The sequence below is a fragment of the Saimiri boliviensis genome, chromosome 15 (genome assembly GCF_048565385.1).
Source record: "Saimiri boliviensis isolate mSaiBol1 chromosome 15, mSaiBol1.pri, whole genome shotgun sequence".
Taxonomy (NCBI): domain Eukaryota; kingdom Metazoa; phylum Chordata; class Mammalia; order Primates; family Cebidae; genus Saimiri; species Saimiri boliviensis.
Window position 1 is genome coordinate 80,346,757 of NC_133463.1, and position 16,111 is coordinate 80,362,867.

At 45.9% G+C, this 16,111-nt stretch overlaps 1 protein-coding gene across 1 annotated transcript in view; it reads right to left on the bottom strand.

The window, feature by feature from the left end:
• The window catches only part of OC90 (otoconin 90), a 35,361-nt gene extending 19,767 nt beyond the window's left edge, over positions 1-15,594 (bottom strand). Inside the window, exons 1-5 of the mRNA XM_003933702.3 lie at positions 15,554-15,594; positions 11,233-11,325; positions 6,818-6,883; positions 5,358-5,414; positions 2,172-2,346 (exon numbers count right to left, since the gene is read on the bottom strand). Coding sequence (XP_003933751.2) covers positions 2,172-2,346; positions 5,358-5,414; positions 6,818-6,883; positions 11,233-11,278 — 344 coding nt within the window. The 5' untranslated portion in view covers positions 11,279-11,325; positions 15,554-15,594. The remainder of the gene's footprint in view (positions 1-2,171; positions 2,347-5,357; positions 5,415-6,817; positions 6,884-11,232; positions 11,326-15,553) is intronic.
• Positions 15,595-16,111: the final 517 nt, after the last annotated feature.

The window sequence follows — 16,111 nt, forward strand, 5'->3', positions numbered from 1 at the left end:
AGACAGACCCTGGGCAAGCAGCTTCCCCTCTGTGGTAGATGCAAGAAAGAGATGCACAGATGTTTAGGGAGCACAGAGGTTGTACTGTTGCTCAGGGTTCAGGAAATATAGAGGCTGTCCTAGAGAAAAAATGTCAGGGCAGATATGAGATACCTGATATATTGCAAAGAGGAGCCCTTCCCTACCTTCTGTGAGTCTGTGCAGATCAAAGCACATACTCCACTGGGCTGGATTTGGGCACAGGTGATACCCGTGGGGTGGGGCATGGTTCACAGAGTAGAGGTGAGACCCGGGTTCACATTCCCACTTCCGTACTACTACTCCTGCGGCTGCTACTGCTGCTATGGCTACAGCTACTGTTATTATTATTATTATTATTTTATTTTATTTTTTTTTTGAGACGGAGTTTCGCTCTTGTTATCCAGGCTGGAGTACAATGGCACGATCTTGGCTCACCGCAACCTCCGCCTCCTGGGTTCAGGCAATTCTCCTGTTATTATTACCGCTAGTTTACTCTTAGGTTGGCGCAAATGTAATTGTGGTTTTGCCACTGAAAGTAATTGCGTAATTGCATAACTTTGAAAGTAATTGTGTAATTGCGTAAACCACAATTACGTTTCCACAAGCTTAATAGTAAAATAGCACTGCTAGAATAATACCGGTAAAATACTACTGCTGTTGTTGCTGTTATTACTGCAACTACTACTGTTATGATTAATACTCCTATAGCTACACTGCTACTCTAGTATGACTATTGTTCCTGTTACTACTACTACCACTGTTACAGCCCTAATACTACTATTACTACTGCTGCTACTGCTACTGTTACTTCTGCTACCAATCACTAGTACTCCTGAATAAGTAATAGGCCAGGTAGGGTCCCAAGTACTTTAATTTGAATTTGCTCATTTAATCCTAGATAATAATTCTATGACATAGACATCATTGCCACCATTTTATGGATGAAGAAACTGGATCACAGAGAAGTTGAACACTTTGCCTACGATCACAAAGTAAACAAGGAACATAGGATTGGGACCACTGGGTCATGGATCATGGGTCTTGGGTCTTAATACTTTAACAGATAGTGCCAAATATCCCTAATTACTGAGCGACACAGTTGGTCCTCCTGTTGCCAGGTCCCGCTTGCCACGTCCTTGCTAACACTTAATGTTTCCAGGTTTTGAATTGTCATTTTGATCGTTAAAGGTTGATGTGTTATTTTAATTTGCATTTTCCTTGTACATAGGAAGGGAGTATATCTTTACTGGTCACTTATAATTCCCTATAGTCCCCACCATGCATTTAACTATTTTTTTTTTTTTTTTTGAGATGGAGTTTCGCACTGTTGCCTGGGCGGGAGTGCAGTGGAGTGATCTCTGCTCACTGCAACCTCCGCCTCCCAGGTTCAAGTGATTCTCCTGCCTCAGTCTCCCAAGTAGCTGGGATCACAGGCACATGCCACCACACCCAGATAAATTTTTTGTATTTTTAGTAGAGACGGGGTTTCACCATGTTACCCAGGCTGGTCTCAAACTCCTGACCTCATGATCCACTCCCCTTGGCCTCCGAAAGTGCTGAGATTACAGGCGTGAGCCACCACACCCAGCTGCATTTACCTTTTTAGGCAAGGATGGAGCTCTGTCTGAAGCACAGTGTTCATATGTTATTGATATTTGACTCATGTTTGTTGAAATTGAATAGAAACCTTCATAGTAGTTTTACCCCTGCTGGCTAGGCCTGCTCTGAATAAAAAGCAATTCTCAGATTTTATTATGCAGCGAGTCAGCTGGAGAACTTGTTTAAAACTCAGACTTCCAGATTTCACCTAAAGGTATTTTGAGTCAACAGGTCAGGGGTCCCCAGGAATCTGCATTTTAACAAACATCCTGGTGGACTGGTGGACCCAAACTTGAGAAACACTAAAATGAAGTTTTGATTATCAGACACGGCATAGGATTTTAGTAACTTTCTAAAGTGAGATCTGATCACAGACGATGTTGCCATGTAAGGATGAAACGAACAGTCACCCAACTAGTAGGCAGTGGAATTAAACCCTTTCCTGAGTCCCAAGTCCAGGGGCTTTTCTGTATTTGTGCTCTTGTCAAGGTATCAGCCAGGCCTCCCAGGAGCTCACCTTTCCGTCTTGCTTACTTGCGGAACTCACTTACCTGTCAGATTCGTCCACAGGCAACCCTTCCATCTCAAACCTGCAGGCGCAACCATAGTCATCAAAGTCTCGGGGGCACAGACCAGCCACACACTTCATACCATTCACGAACTGGAGCAGCACAGGGAAATTGGTGAAGACAGCCTGCAGCCAGGTGAAGTGGGAGCCCAGGCAATCTGTGGGGGTGGGGGACAGGGCCTGATGAGCACTGGGAACCAGGTCTACCAGGGAGTCATGTCCCCTGGACTTCCTATACCTCAGGCTGGTGGTGCTTTATCAACCTAGTAAGCAACTACCGTGTACTAAGACTGTTTTAGACTGAGCCTTTATCCCTGTTGGTTTCCTATTTAACAGTCATTTATCCCTTCTTCTTTACTAACAAAACTACAATGTTCTTAAGGAAGATGAGCCTTCTCTGTAAGACGGTATTTCACAATCATTCTCAGCTGGTCATGGTAATCCCATGTTTCCAACTGATTGGTCAATGGCTGTGCATGTGACCCAGATTTGGCCAAAAAACCTTAAGAGAAAATCTGTAAGTGTCTTCTGGAAACTATTTATTTTATAATGAAGAATGAAGTCATGTAGGAAGATCCCTTTAATCTATACCTTTTTTTTCTTCCTTGAATGTGGATGAGGAGGTGTCAGCTGGAGCTGCAACAACCACAGTATAATGAGGAGGCCCCAAGTGTAAAGTTGCAAAACCAAGATGCTCAGGCTAGCAGAGCAGCAAGATAGAAGGAGCCTGCTGGGTCTTTGATACCTGTGTTGAGCTGCCGCATGCATCCTCATGCCTTCACACCACTTGAGATAATTAAATGTCTTTATTTATTCTTGTTGTTGCTATTTCTTTTTAAAAATTCAACTTTTATTATGGATTAAAGGGCACACATGCAGGTTTGTCACATGGGTAAATTGTTTGATACCGCGGCTTGGCATCGCCACAATCCCCTCACCGACGCAGCAGCACAGTACCCAGCAGAGGGTGTTTCAGCCTCTCACCGCCTCCCTCCCTCCCTGTCAAGCGGCCTCCAGCATCTATTGTTTCCGTCTTTATGTTCGTGTGTACTTAATGCTTAGCTCCCACTTATAAGTGAGAGTATGTGGTATTTGTATTTCTGTTCTTAGGATAATGACCTTCAACTCCTTCCCCACAAAATGCAAATCCAAACCACAATGAGATACCACCTCACGCCAGTCAAAATGGTGATTATTAAAAAAATCAAAAAACAACAGATGCTGGCGAGGCTGCAGAGAAAAGGGATTGCTTATACATTGGCTGGTGGGAACGCAAACTAGTTCAGCTGCTGTAGAAAGCGATTTGGAGATTTCTCAAATAACCTAAAATAGAACTACTATTTGACCCAGGAATTCCACCACTGGGCATATACCCAAAGGAAAAGAATTCATTCTGTCAAAAAGACACATGCATCTGTATGTTCATGGCTGCACCATTCGTGATTGCAAAGACAATCAACCTAGCTTCTCATCAACAGTGGATAGGATAAAGAAAGCGTGGTACAAATGTTTGCATTATTTGAGTCACTATTACTTTGCTGAATGGATCCAAATGATATGGTGCTGACACTATAAAACTAGAAGCCAGTATGGGAAGGAATGTGGTACAGACATTCACAACTTTTGAGCACCCATTAGGTGCCAGAAGTTGCACTAGGTGCTTTCACTAACGCAGTAGTTCAGCCTGACGAAGTGTGCAGTGCCTTGGAAAGCATTTGCTCTGTCTGTTGTCCCACAGGCCTCCCGCTAACTCTGCAAGGCAGATGTTTCCTGTCACCACCAATTCATAGTAAACAAACTTGCTTTACATCTCACAGTAAAGAAGCTGACAGCTGAGGACGTGTCCAAAGCATCATCCAGGGATAATGACTTGCCCCAAAGTATACAGTAAACAAAATTGGCAAGAAAACCATATCAAATGTTTCTGACTCTAAATCTCACCTTCTCCCTCCCTATCCCACATCTTTCTAACTAAAAGATCCTTGAGTGCTGCGCGAGTGACCCTTCACTCCTGATTTAACATGCACGGGGTCACAAGACAGGACTGAAGGGGATCAGGAGTAGTTTGTGAAGACCAGTTCCACCTCCTACTCCACCCCGTGCAAACCTCCTTTCCCCTGGTTTGTACCCACAAGGCCTAATCAGCAAAATAAAGACAGAATTCGCTGCTGGTTGACAAAGCAACTCTAAGCTTTATGCATGTGTGTATTTATGCAAATACGCATTTTCATTCAGAAACTTATAGGGCACCTGCCCTTGGTTATACAAACAGTAAGCGCAGACTTATGCCTAGCATGGCCCAACCCAAAAGCAATTCTGAGTATCTTTGTTCAAGTCAATCATATTATAGTCTTATTTTTTTGGTACCTTTAGTAGTTGATGATAGGAGCCATAATAGTGTCCTGATAGTCACATAACAGATTTTCAGTTGATAAATGGGATACGTGACACACTTTGACATTTTTTGTATGTGTGTGTGATGAAGTCTTGCTCTATTGCCAGGGAGTGCAGCAGCACGATCTCAGCTCACTACGACCTCCGCCTCCCAGGTTTAAGCAATTCTCCTGCCTCAGCCTCCCCAGTAGCTGGGACTACAGGTGTGCACCACCACATCCAGCTAATTTTTGTGTTTTAAGTAGAGACGGGGTTTCACCATGTTGTCCAGGCTGTTCTGGAACTCCTGACCTTGTGATCCACGCACCTTGGCCACCTAAAGTGCTGGGCTTACAGGGGTGAGCCACTGCACCTGGCTGACATTCTTAAACTTTATATTTCCTAATAGGGGAAGAAAAATAAAACTACTTTGGTGTACAGGACTAAGCTCTAGACTCAAAGGAGAATTCCTCCCTTCTAGCCGTGTGATCTTCGGCAAGTCACTCAATTCCCTTAGGCTCAGCTTCCTTTTCTGTAAAATGGGGATACCATTCTCCTCCTGGCGAGTTTCGAGTCAGGACTAATGAAGGAATAGGAAGGCACATGGTAGCTCGGAGGCTCACCCTGCAATAAAGGGCACCACTTCTCTCGTCGGAACTTGGGTCACCTTGTTGAGAGCTAGCGGTGGAGACCATGGGAGCTCCGAGGGTTGAGACCGAGGCCCTAGCAATTTCCTCAGATTTCTCACACATGCCCTGACCTTTGGTAGATAAGCGCAATTTTAGACTTAACTTACCAAAAATTTCAGCCACACTTTCCACATTTTTAAACATCCCACTGAAGAACGTGAGATCTAAGGGTAAGAAAGAAAACAAAAGAGAGTCTTGGTTTTCCTTCTTTTTCCCCTCCCTGTCTACCTTCTAGGTAACGAGTACATAAAGCCTTTCTTCATTTTCTAAAGACAAATTTGACCTTGGGCTAAGCTAGCTTTCTTTTAACACAGGTTACCATGGAAACTTGATAGAGATAAAATGTGAATTGCATTACTGGGCAGCATTGCGCAATGGTACAAATGACCCCTGGGTGGTAAGGTGTATCTGGACTGGCAGGAATTATGAGTGAACTATAAATACCTGGTAGGGAATCATCATCTTGTGTCTCGTTTAATGTGATGACTCTTATAAATGGTCATCCTACTGGTTGTCCTAGAAATTATACCCATGAAGCCATTACTAGAGATACCGATTCCTATGGAGAACGAAGCTTCTAAGCTGGGGCTTGTCATAAACTGCTCCATGTCAGTCCCATTTCCTTGTACCTGAGCTGTTATCTGGGATCTCCAGGACTGCTCTAGGTAAAGAGTACGTCAAATCTTTCTTCATTCTCTAAAGACAAATTTGACCTTGGGCTAAGCTAGCTTTCTACTATAGATTGCAATCTACTAGCTAGTAGAATGCTGTGAGGGCCACTCTTGCTGAAGAGGAATGGCTGCTGTGGCCTGCTGGCATGCTGTGCTCCTTAGCCTTCATCCTTCTAAATGCACATGTGACCTGTGAGTCTTAATGTCTGATTAAAGGAGGCCTCCTGGTGGGCATTGCACTTCCTCTAGAAGTTATGCCATTTGAAGAGAGGTCACTTGTCATTTGCATCTGAATGGGACTGATTACATGTTATGGGCTTACGCGGGAATTATTTGGTTGACCCAACTCACCCCTCTGAAAGGTTGGAAATGAACCCTTGATTCAGGGCTGACATCACTGGTAAATTCATTATGCTTTTTGGTCTTCAGCCATGCCCATATAGGGACCCAGCTGAAAACTGTTTATAAACTGTCACTGAGAAAACTTTTGCTTCCCTGGGAAACAAATACGGAGCCTCCTTTTTTACAACCAGGGCAAACAATACATTTATCCCTCATGGTCTTGCCTTCTTGGAAGCTCAGAGCTCAATCTGAAGCTAAGATACAATTAATACATAACCTTCAGGTCGGCCCATTTCCTGCCTTCTCCTGGTTTCCCTTTTCAGCTGACCTTTGTCAGAAATGTTTAGATTTTGTCTCAGTTGAGAGACAAACGGTGGGTCAGACACCAGGGGAGACTGTTGGGGAGGTGCTTTCGAGTCCCACTTCAGTCACTTTACTTACAAATGCCACAGCAGTGAGTAGCTCTAGGGTGTATTCAGAAGGGGTCGTTTTCTCTGCCAATAACCTAGACAATTTTCTACTCAGCCCCTAAGAAAAGTTCCAAGAGTCCTTACTGATATTGTTTGGGATTCCTGGAAGCAGCTCCTGTGGAAGGTGTGGGGTGTCCAGAGGCTGGACTCCTATAGATAAGGAAGAGAAAGTAAGGTAAACACAAACACTGATACCATTCACTTGCTGGACTAAGGCGGAAGGTGACAGCCAGGAAAACCACAGGAATTCACATCAATTCAATTTCATGCATATTTCCCAGAACCTGCTATGCACCAGATTTAAAGGTAGTTCCTGAAGGAAATAAAGGATGGCTGGGGTAGCCCTGGTGCCTAATACTGGTCAGCCTTAACAGAGGCATTCTGCTTGGGGCTGGAGAGGTTTGGGGACTTATCTTGAAGCTGTCTTTGTGTATGAAGCATCCTGGTTTATTTAGATTGCAGGTTTGTTTTGGACTTTCTTGACATAAAGCACTTGTGGAAAGAGGTAAATACACGAAAAATACTCCAACCCCCAAGGAGTTTATACAATAATAGAGGATAAGGGTTTCCCCCAGACTATCAGCATCAAAATTACCTGGAATGCAGACTCCGTTAACATTCTGATCCCTATGTTCTCAAGTTTGATTCAGCCAGTCAGGACGAGGACTAGAAAGAAGCATTTTTAGCAAGCTCCCTAACTAGCTTTGAAGCTGATGGTCTCAAAACCTCACCTTGAGAAACACTGTTTAGTGGTATAATAACAATAGTGTCTTAGCAGTACCCAAACACATTAGTACCAGTACCACCTTCAGCCAGCACTTCGGTATGGTGGGGGTGTGGAGATGCAACCTGGAGAAATGGGATAAATATGTGGGAGCTGGAATTCCAGCTTAGACAAAGATTTTCTACCTAAAATCTCAGAGAACTTACAGACTTGTCCCTGCTCATATTTTTCTTTCCCCAACAATATAAAGCTTATAAGTAGTTGGAAATGGTCAAAAGAGTTTTGTCTTTCTTAGTCACACGGAGAGTCATGGCGTCAGCACTGTCAGTTTGACAATGAGTGGAAGTCCCATCAATCTGAAAGTCACAAAGGGCCATCCTTCACAGAAGCATGTTAGATTATGTCCTCTCAGGAAGATGCCCCCAGATGTTGTTTGAGTGGGCCTTGCTTAGCTTAGAGCACGTTTCTCAGCTTCACATTATTGACATTTTGGGTTGCGAAATTTTCTATTGCTGGGGATTGACCGAGGACTGCAGACCCAAATCTCTGCAGGGATAGGTAGACAATGTAAACCAGTACCAGTCCAATGCTGGGAAGCAACAGGGAATGGTGGAGACCGTGGAGAACCAGAGAGACCCAAGTCACAGCGAGATAGGCAGTTGTGACTCAGCACCGAGACTTTAGAAAGGAGCCTCATCATTTGCATTTTTCTGAAACTGTTTTTGAAATCTGAATGTTTTGGTAAAAGCTTCCAGTTTTAAAGTCTTCGCTCAAATTTAAAATAAAATATTTTGCGGACTAAGCAAAACAGGCTGATTTGGGGTTGAAGGTGAAAGGAAGGTGCTTTCCCTTGGCTGTTTGTGGGGCTGCTTGGGAGGGCCCATGCTCCATCTCGGGGCAGGGTTGGGCGCTGTCCACCCATTTCACAGGTTCCAGTGCCAGCCATGTATTCTCTCTGCCAGGTTCTGGAAATGGTTTCCATGAACAGGGAATTCCTTCCTGCCTGAGAACTACAGGCTTTGAAGGGATCGTGGCCTGTAAAATGCAGAATTTCAGGCCAGGATTGAGACTCATGACTTCAGTTCCATTTGAGCCTTTGTCACAAAGCCCAAGTAATTGTTCTGACACATTTTTCACTGGGCATAAATGCCTTGGAAATTAATCAGCATAATAACCAACAGCTAAGAATACCTGCGGCCCACTTCAGCAGCAATGGTAAAATCTTGTCTGCTCCTTGGCAGTTACTGCACTGTATTCCTTTGTGCAACTGATAATTAAGCTCCTCTTCTGGAGGGTGGGGGATAATCTTATTACCTATAGATGTTAATAAGGTGTGCTTTCTCCCACACACTCACACTTACTCTCAGGATGTAGATGCCCACGCGTTTTTATCAGCAACTAAAATAGTCACCCTGGATGAGAAACTCTTCATCACAGTGGACTAAATTAGTTCACTCACAAAGTCCAACGGTGCAGTTTAGGGAGAGAGACACATGGTCAGAAGCAATGTAAGGACAAAACTCATCCAAATGGTGTTGATTCTGATTCAGTAAGCTTGCTGTCACACGCTGGAAGGTGACGGGCATCTGTCCTGCTCTGGGGGCAGGACACTATGTTCTGCAGGCATCACTTTGTCTGATCCTCTCCCGAGCGCTGCGAGGCACATTCTGTCGTTATCATTTTATAGACAATGAAACCGAGACTCCTGGATGAAGCTGTAAAGCTTTCTCTCACGCAGCACGTAGGCTTTCCTTGACCTGGCCCCTTCTGCCTCTGCTGAATCATCTCCTGTCTTGAATTTCATGCTCCGGAAATGCTGAAAAGCTTAGGTTTTCTGGCCAGCAAACTACTTCTCGCCATCCTGCCTTTGCTTGTGCTACTACGTGGGGCCTGGGATACCCTCCCCTGTGTTGGGTCCCCTTGCGTTACTGACTCTCACTGATATTTTATTGTTCCACTCAAAGTTCGAGAAGCCCTGCCTGACCCCCAATCTGTGCTGGGTCAGGGACGCTACCTGTGGTAGTATAATGTTGTGGACATCCTTCTCCCATTGCACCTGTCACCCCATGTTGGATGGCAATGATCTGTTTATGCAACTGTTTCTCCCACTAAACTAGGGACTTGGAAGTAAGCACTGTGATGTAGGTAATATATTGATGTTTGTATATACTTACATTATACATCTATAAGAGAAAACACAAGTTCGACTGGTATCTGTTTAATGAAAGACTGAGCATGCAATAGGTGAACCACACCATCAAATGGCCACTGAGTGATGGCCTGCTAGAATCAGAGAATCCTAGTTTCCTAAGTTGAAGTAAACTCAGAACATATCTTTAGATGGTGGAATAATAATGTCTATTAGTGCTTTGGAATGGGATGTCATGGTGTTATGTATTCCACTAAGATCAGCCAGGATTGCACGAAGCACACCTTTTCCCCCAGGTCTCTTCTCAGAGGATCTGGCAGGAAACAAACACGCAGAGGGCCAGGAGGAAGTGGGAGCCAGCACGTGTGATGTGGGGGCTGCAGCATGAGCTTCAGTGCAGAGCTCCCAGACAAAGGGAGCATGTTAGGTGGGAGGGCCAAGCGATCTCCCTCTCCTAATACAAATGTGACCACTCTCCCACCGGCTGACGCCTGCCCTTGAAGTGACCAGGCAGCTCCGAGTGAGAGTAGAGGAAGGCCAGCAGTCACCCTGGCTGTGTTGGAAGCTGCTCCCAGTCCTGCTGCAGGGATAGAGACACCCCTGGAGAGACCTCGCCATGCACAGAAACCCTCCCCATGGTCAACTCACACAAAGCCTTGTCTGATATCTGACTCAGATCGCCACTGGAGCAGCCATGGGAAGGTACCTTGCAAAGCTCCAACTACAGGAAGCATAACTGACCGAGGGCCTATGGCTATGCTTGGAATTCCAGGGCAGGGTTTGCACGGAGGCCTCGTCCCCCTCATGACTGCTCCCAGCCAATGTCCCAGGGCAGGCAGGTATACGACAGTGGGCAAGACTCCTGGGGCACACGGGACTCCCCTGATGGCCACCTCCTGGATGACCTTGCGAACTTAAACTCAACTGTAGTCTAGGGCGTGTTCACCTCCCCTCTGCCCGTCTCTTTCACATGCAGAACTTTCTGAAGGGTTCTGCCTTTCATGGCTGCCATTCCGTGTTTTCTCTCACAGGATTTCCTCTATTGAAATCGGCACACTTGATCTGGTTTGGGCATCTATTTCTCAGAAGACCCAGATTCAGACATCACTCCTCCATCTTTGATTCAGAAGCCTCAATAACAGACCTTCCCTGCTACAGTGTCTTGGCCCAGAATTGGTGAATTTGTTGGGCAAGCAGTCTTATCCCAGTGGTGGTCACACACTTACTCCTGAAAAAATTGAGGCTGCAGGTAGAGCATGTTCAATTCATACATAGGTGGATACGATTGCACAGAAACTTTCCATGAGTGTAAGTTTTTGAAAGGTAGGTATTAACATTTGAGAATAACATCCCTTGGGATGTACCAAAAATATTTGTAAAAAATTATAATTATAGAGGATGTAATGATCATTTTTATCATCATTAGGTAGTTAGAAACTAATAAAAGAGGGAAGAAATAAAGCAAGAAGTCAGAGAGGAATATCCTTCATCATCTCAATTTTATAGAAAAGAGCATTTAAAAGATGTGTAGAAAAGAGGGTGGGGGTTGGTATATTGAAGGGACAGTGTTCATATCAAGTAATTACATGCTAAGCTGGAACTATGGTGTAAAATATCATTACTCACCAGCACAGGGGACCATCAGCACACTCGTGAGGAGAAACACAATCATGGCAGGAGAGCAAAGGATGCGGTTTAGGCAGCAACTGAAACAGACTCCTGGGAGAGAAGCCAACAGAACAGGATGGATGTGTTTTCAGAATTCCCACGAAAAAACCCATGGGAGCTTTGTCCCTTCTTGGTCCCACAGGCATGTGGTAAAGGAGAAAGCCCTGAACATGTTGAGCTCCCAGCTTTGCCACTAACTGACAGTGTGCCACTGAGAAGATTATGTTACCTCCTCGAGACTCAGTTTATCCGTCTGTAAAACGGAAACGTAACCATGAGCTCCCTGAAGACACAGCTGTGGTCTTCTTATTTACTGATTGACTCCACAGTCATTTATTCCAGGCCTGCCTTGTGTCAGACATCAAGGATCGAGGATGCAGGAGCGCAAAACACAGTCCTTACCTGTGAGTTTCTCATAGACTACTGCGAAATGGAGGCAGGGTAACAAGTACTGTGTTTGAGTCTTGTTAATTGAATTTTAAACAGCCCATATATTACGATATACCGGCATTCCCAATAAACCCTTCAGCATGTGGGCTGTGAACCTTTCCATCACCTGACATATAAATACATCTGGCAACCGAATGGTGGCACTGCAGGCTAGCAAACAACGTTTTCCTGCAGCATCTCCCTCTTCCTTCCGTTCTGGGTTTTTTAGCATTTTGAATACTTTGTTGCAGTCCTAAAAGTTCAATAGATTTGCCTCAGAGGATGTTTTGGGGGCAAGGGAGCAAAGTGGGCCAAATCTAGCAACCCTACTGCTTTTCAACTGTAGCTGCCCTCTGCTCAGATCAGCAAATACTTAATTTCAATAAGCACTTATGGGACTCCAGCCAGTCAGTTACATATTTAAGGGAGGGTTGCGGGAAGGAAAAAGACCAGAGGGATTTTAAAATAATTTTTGCCCCATTAGAATATAACTCCATAAATAATGTAGATATGGTTGGTTGACTTGTGCTTATTCTGCTTTTAGAACGTGACTTGTACATATTCATGCTTTTAGAACATACGTGGAAGTATGAATGGTAACACATCTTGATCCATGCATAGATAGGGTTGTACATGTTGTGCACGGCACGAAAGCGCTTGGCCAGGGGAGGCCAGCTAGATGCTGAAATGCTGCCACTGCCTGACTCTGAAGCTTGTCCTCTGCAGTGTTGCAACAACCCGAAGGAAGGAGCTCTTCTAAAATGTGTTCTCCCAGAGACCAAGCCTGCACCGTATTTCTGGTGGTCCTGCATATATACCCAGGGCCATAGTGGGTCACTCTGCATGTGAGCAAGGCTTGCTATTAGGGAAAGTGTCCCAGAGGAGAAGACATTGCAGGTTGTAGAATCACTGTTCTACAAACTCATCCCGAAGTCGAACACAACCTCTGGTGGCTGCAAAATAAATGTTTGTTGAATGAACTTCTTTAAAAGAGGGCAGAGTGTGACTTCTTTGGGATTCTCAGCTCAAGAATTCTTTAGTAATCTGGTCACTGTCTCACTAGCACAACGGTCTGCTTAGAGCGATTTTTGGCCACACACTTTCCTAAAGCTGGTTGGTTTTCAAGGTTAGACTGTCTCTCTGTTTGGTGGAAATTCAGTCGCGAATGATTCCTTCTCAGGCCATGAAACAAGACTGAAAATTAAGGAGGAGACATAAGAGGTCTCCAAATGTAAAGTGGTATGCTCTGGAAACTTCTGGTTAGCAGTAGAAGGCACTTCGGAGGCGCCCAGAGGCCTCATTGAAATACCACTCACATGAAGGAGGCCAGTGCGAACTTGGACAATGTAGTCACTTTCTGCCACTTAGTATGTCGGGTATTTTATTGTTAAGATCACACCATGACAGGTTGCCAGCATGTCTGAACTAGGAGGGGCATTGAGTCTTCTGCTCCAAGCTCTTATTATGCAGATGAGATCATTTAGGCTCAGAGCCTGGCAAATCATCGCAAGAATGTCCCACTTCCCAGGCCTCTTGGCGCCCAGTCCAGTGTCATTATCATCATGACAGACCCATCCGTGAGGTTACTGTGAAGACTAAAATGAGTTCATCTTTGCGAGCCACTTGCACTACCTGACACTGAGAAGTTGCTCAAAAGCACTATGTATTACAGGAGTGGCATCCGGCTCTGAGTTAAAGGCTCAGTAAGCAGTAGCTGGTACAAGGAAGGCCTTTGTGCTGTTCCCTCATTTCCTGTAAGAGTGGAAGGCCGTGTCTGGCGAATGAAGAAGAGTGATCAGTTTTGCACAGTGGATCTTTGTTTTTCTTTTGTGACACATGTTTCAGGGATACATTCCCCTGGGTCATTCTGCGGCTCAGATAAGATGGCCAGAGGGTCACGTTCCACTTTTACTTCCTTGAATATGTTGCTTGAATGCAAATAAGCCAAAGTGACTTTATTAGGAACATAACTTTTGACTCTGCTCCGATGTATTTTTGCAATTAGTTATAAGGAGGTGTAATTGGGGGGTTCCTAGGTAATGGGCAGAGTCTCAGTAGGGGAAGATCAGAAGTTCTGGAGGTGGACAGTGGCGTGATTGCACATCAGTGTGAATGCAGTTAATGCTCCTCAACTGTGCACTTAACAGTGGCTAACATGGTCAATATTATGTTATGTATATTTTACAACAACTTTTTAAAAAGTAATAAACTTTATGACCTTATTTCTTAAAACACAAAATTTCATGGATTGGCTCATTCTTTGGGTCAGATGTTCCACTGAGCATGCCCCCTTGCTGTCTTGCGACAACCCTCTAAGACACTGGCCGTTAAGATGCCTCACTTCGTAGACCAGGAACCGGAGCTCAGAGAAGGCAAGTCACTTGCCAGGGTGGCCCTTTCCTGGAAGGGGGCACTCTAGCAATGACCAGACCCAAGTGGGCCGGTCTGACTTGTCCTGGCTCCATGCAAGTCCTTTGAGACAAACTAAGCAGTCCAGTGATGATTCACGGCATAACTCACAATTATCAGTAGTACTTCCTAGGAGGACCCTCAGGGTGGCCAGCTTCTTGCTGGGGTGTGGTGAAACGCAGCAGGTGACAGCTCCTCCCCGGCTGAGCGCCAAGAAAGGGAAGTCAGCGCCAGCCAGAAGGTGCCAGTTAGAAGCACATGGTCATCCCTGGGCAACAGTGAGGATGCCCTGAATCCGGGGTACATGCATATTAGGGTATTTGGGTGGGATAGCTCAGGGCTGCTGCCGAAATAATAGAGTATCCTCCTGATGGCCAAGCCAGGTGCCCTTGGCTGTGTCCACCAGGAGGAAAGACCTCCTTCTCCTAATTTGCCCAAGGAAGCCTCTGGGGCTGTTTGGCCTCACGGGTGAGTGCTGCCCTGTGGGCCTGAGAAGTCTCTCCGAGCCTCACCTTGGTCTGCATGCCAGTTGTGGCATTCTGGCTCCCCAAGCCGCCTCCCAATGGCCGGTCTCATAGCAGCACAGCCAGTGCCTGAGCCAGAGACCTCGCTGGTCAGACAGGCCTGGGTTGGGGCCGGGGAGCTCAGGCTCTGCCTTTTGCTTGTCAAGTACTCTGAGCCAGGTACTGAACCGATTTTCCTGGGCAGCGAAATGCCTAAATGGTGTTTTCTCATCACGGAATCATGAGGGTTCAATGTGGTAAGTCTTACAAAGGGAGAACAGCAGGCCTGGCATGCACCAGGTGCGCAGGGAGGGCGGCCCCTGATGAATGCTACTCGCGTTTCCACACCAGGCGGCCTGGGCAGGCTCATTGGCCCGCACAGGCTTGCAGGATCCTCACTAATGTGAAGTGGCGGATTGTTTTCCCCCAGGTAAATTCACCAGGTGCTGTCTGTCTGGCATTACATATTTTCACGGACAGGCTGAGTGATTTGGGTTTCTAGCTATCTCCTGGAGCAACATCCAGGTCTCAGACAACCCTAAGAACATCCATCCCCCTCCCACCTTATCCTCCATTCATTTATGTCTTCATTTCCCCTCCATTCTCCTCTCTCTTCCTCTCCCTTTCCCACTCTCCCTCCCTCCCATCTTCCCTCTCTCCATTCCTCCCACCTTCCCTCTCTCCTTCCCTTTCTTCCTTCATCAATTTCTCCCTCCTTTCTTCCCTACCTTCCTTCCTCCTACCCTTTCTCCCCCTTCCTTCTCCCATTCATTTTCCTTCCTCTTTTCCTCTCTCCCTCCCTCTCCTCCTCCTTCCTTTTCTCCCTCCCTCCTTCTTTTCTCCCACTCATTTCCCTCCCTCACTTGCTCTCTTTCTACCTCCCTCCCTCCCTCCCCTGCTGTCTGTCTCCCCAACCATGAGGAAGAACAAGTGCCTACCGTGAGGGATCTGCTGGAGCGCACTGGATGAACGATGCCAGGCTGGGAACAGGTGCAGACTGAGTCCTTTATACCCCAAGGAAAGACCCTTAGCCATGTGATGCGTCTCCCCACTCCTCACATCAAAAAGGCAGCCTTTCATGAATGCTGGCAGGTGGGCTGCCTGTTCCAAGCATCATAATACTATAGCTTGGAACAGGTGAAGGCTCCATATTAAGAGGCCCCATCTTGAGCCTCAGAGGAGACCCAGGCTCTAATTAGAGAACAATGGGCCCCCTGTTCTACCCCACCTCACCTCAAAGGCTAAGAGGCCCATGGATTATGTCTCAGGGTCATCGTGGGAACTCTCGGGGGATGAAAGACTGATGAACATCACGTGGGCTCTCTTGCAGGGTACAGGGCTGGCTTTGTCTGGTCTAGTTAATTCCTTCGCAAGAGGATCTCCAGGGTGATTCTTCTTATATGTTCTTGGCCTCAGACTTGGGAATTTGATGCCTCTTTCTTTTAGGGCTTTTCTGCCCAAGCTGTGGAGTAGGGTGAGGTGGAGCTTCATAACCA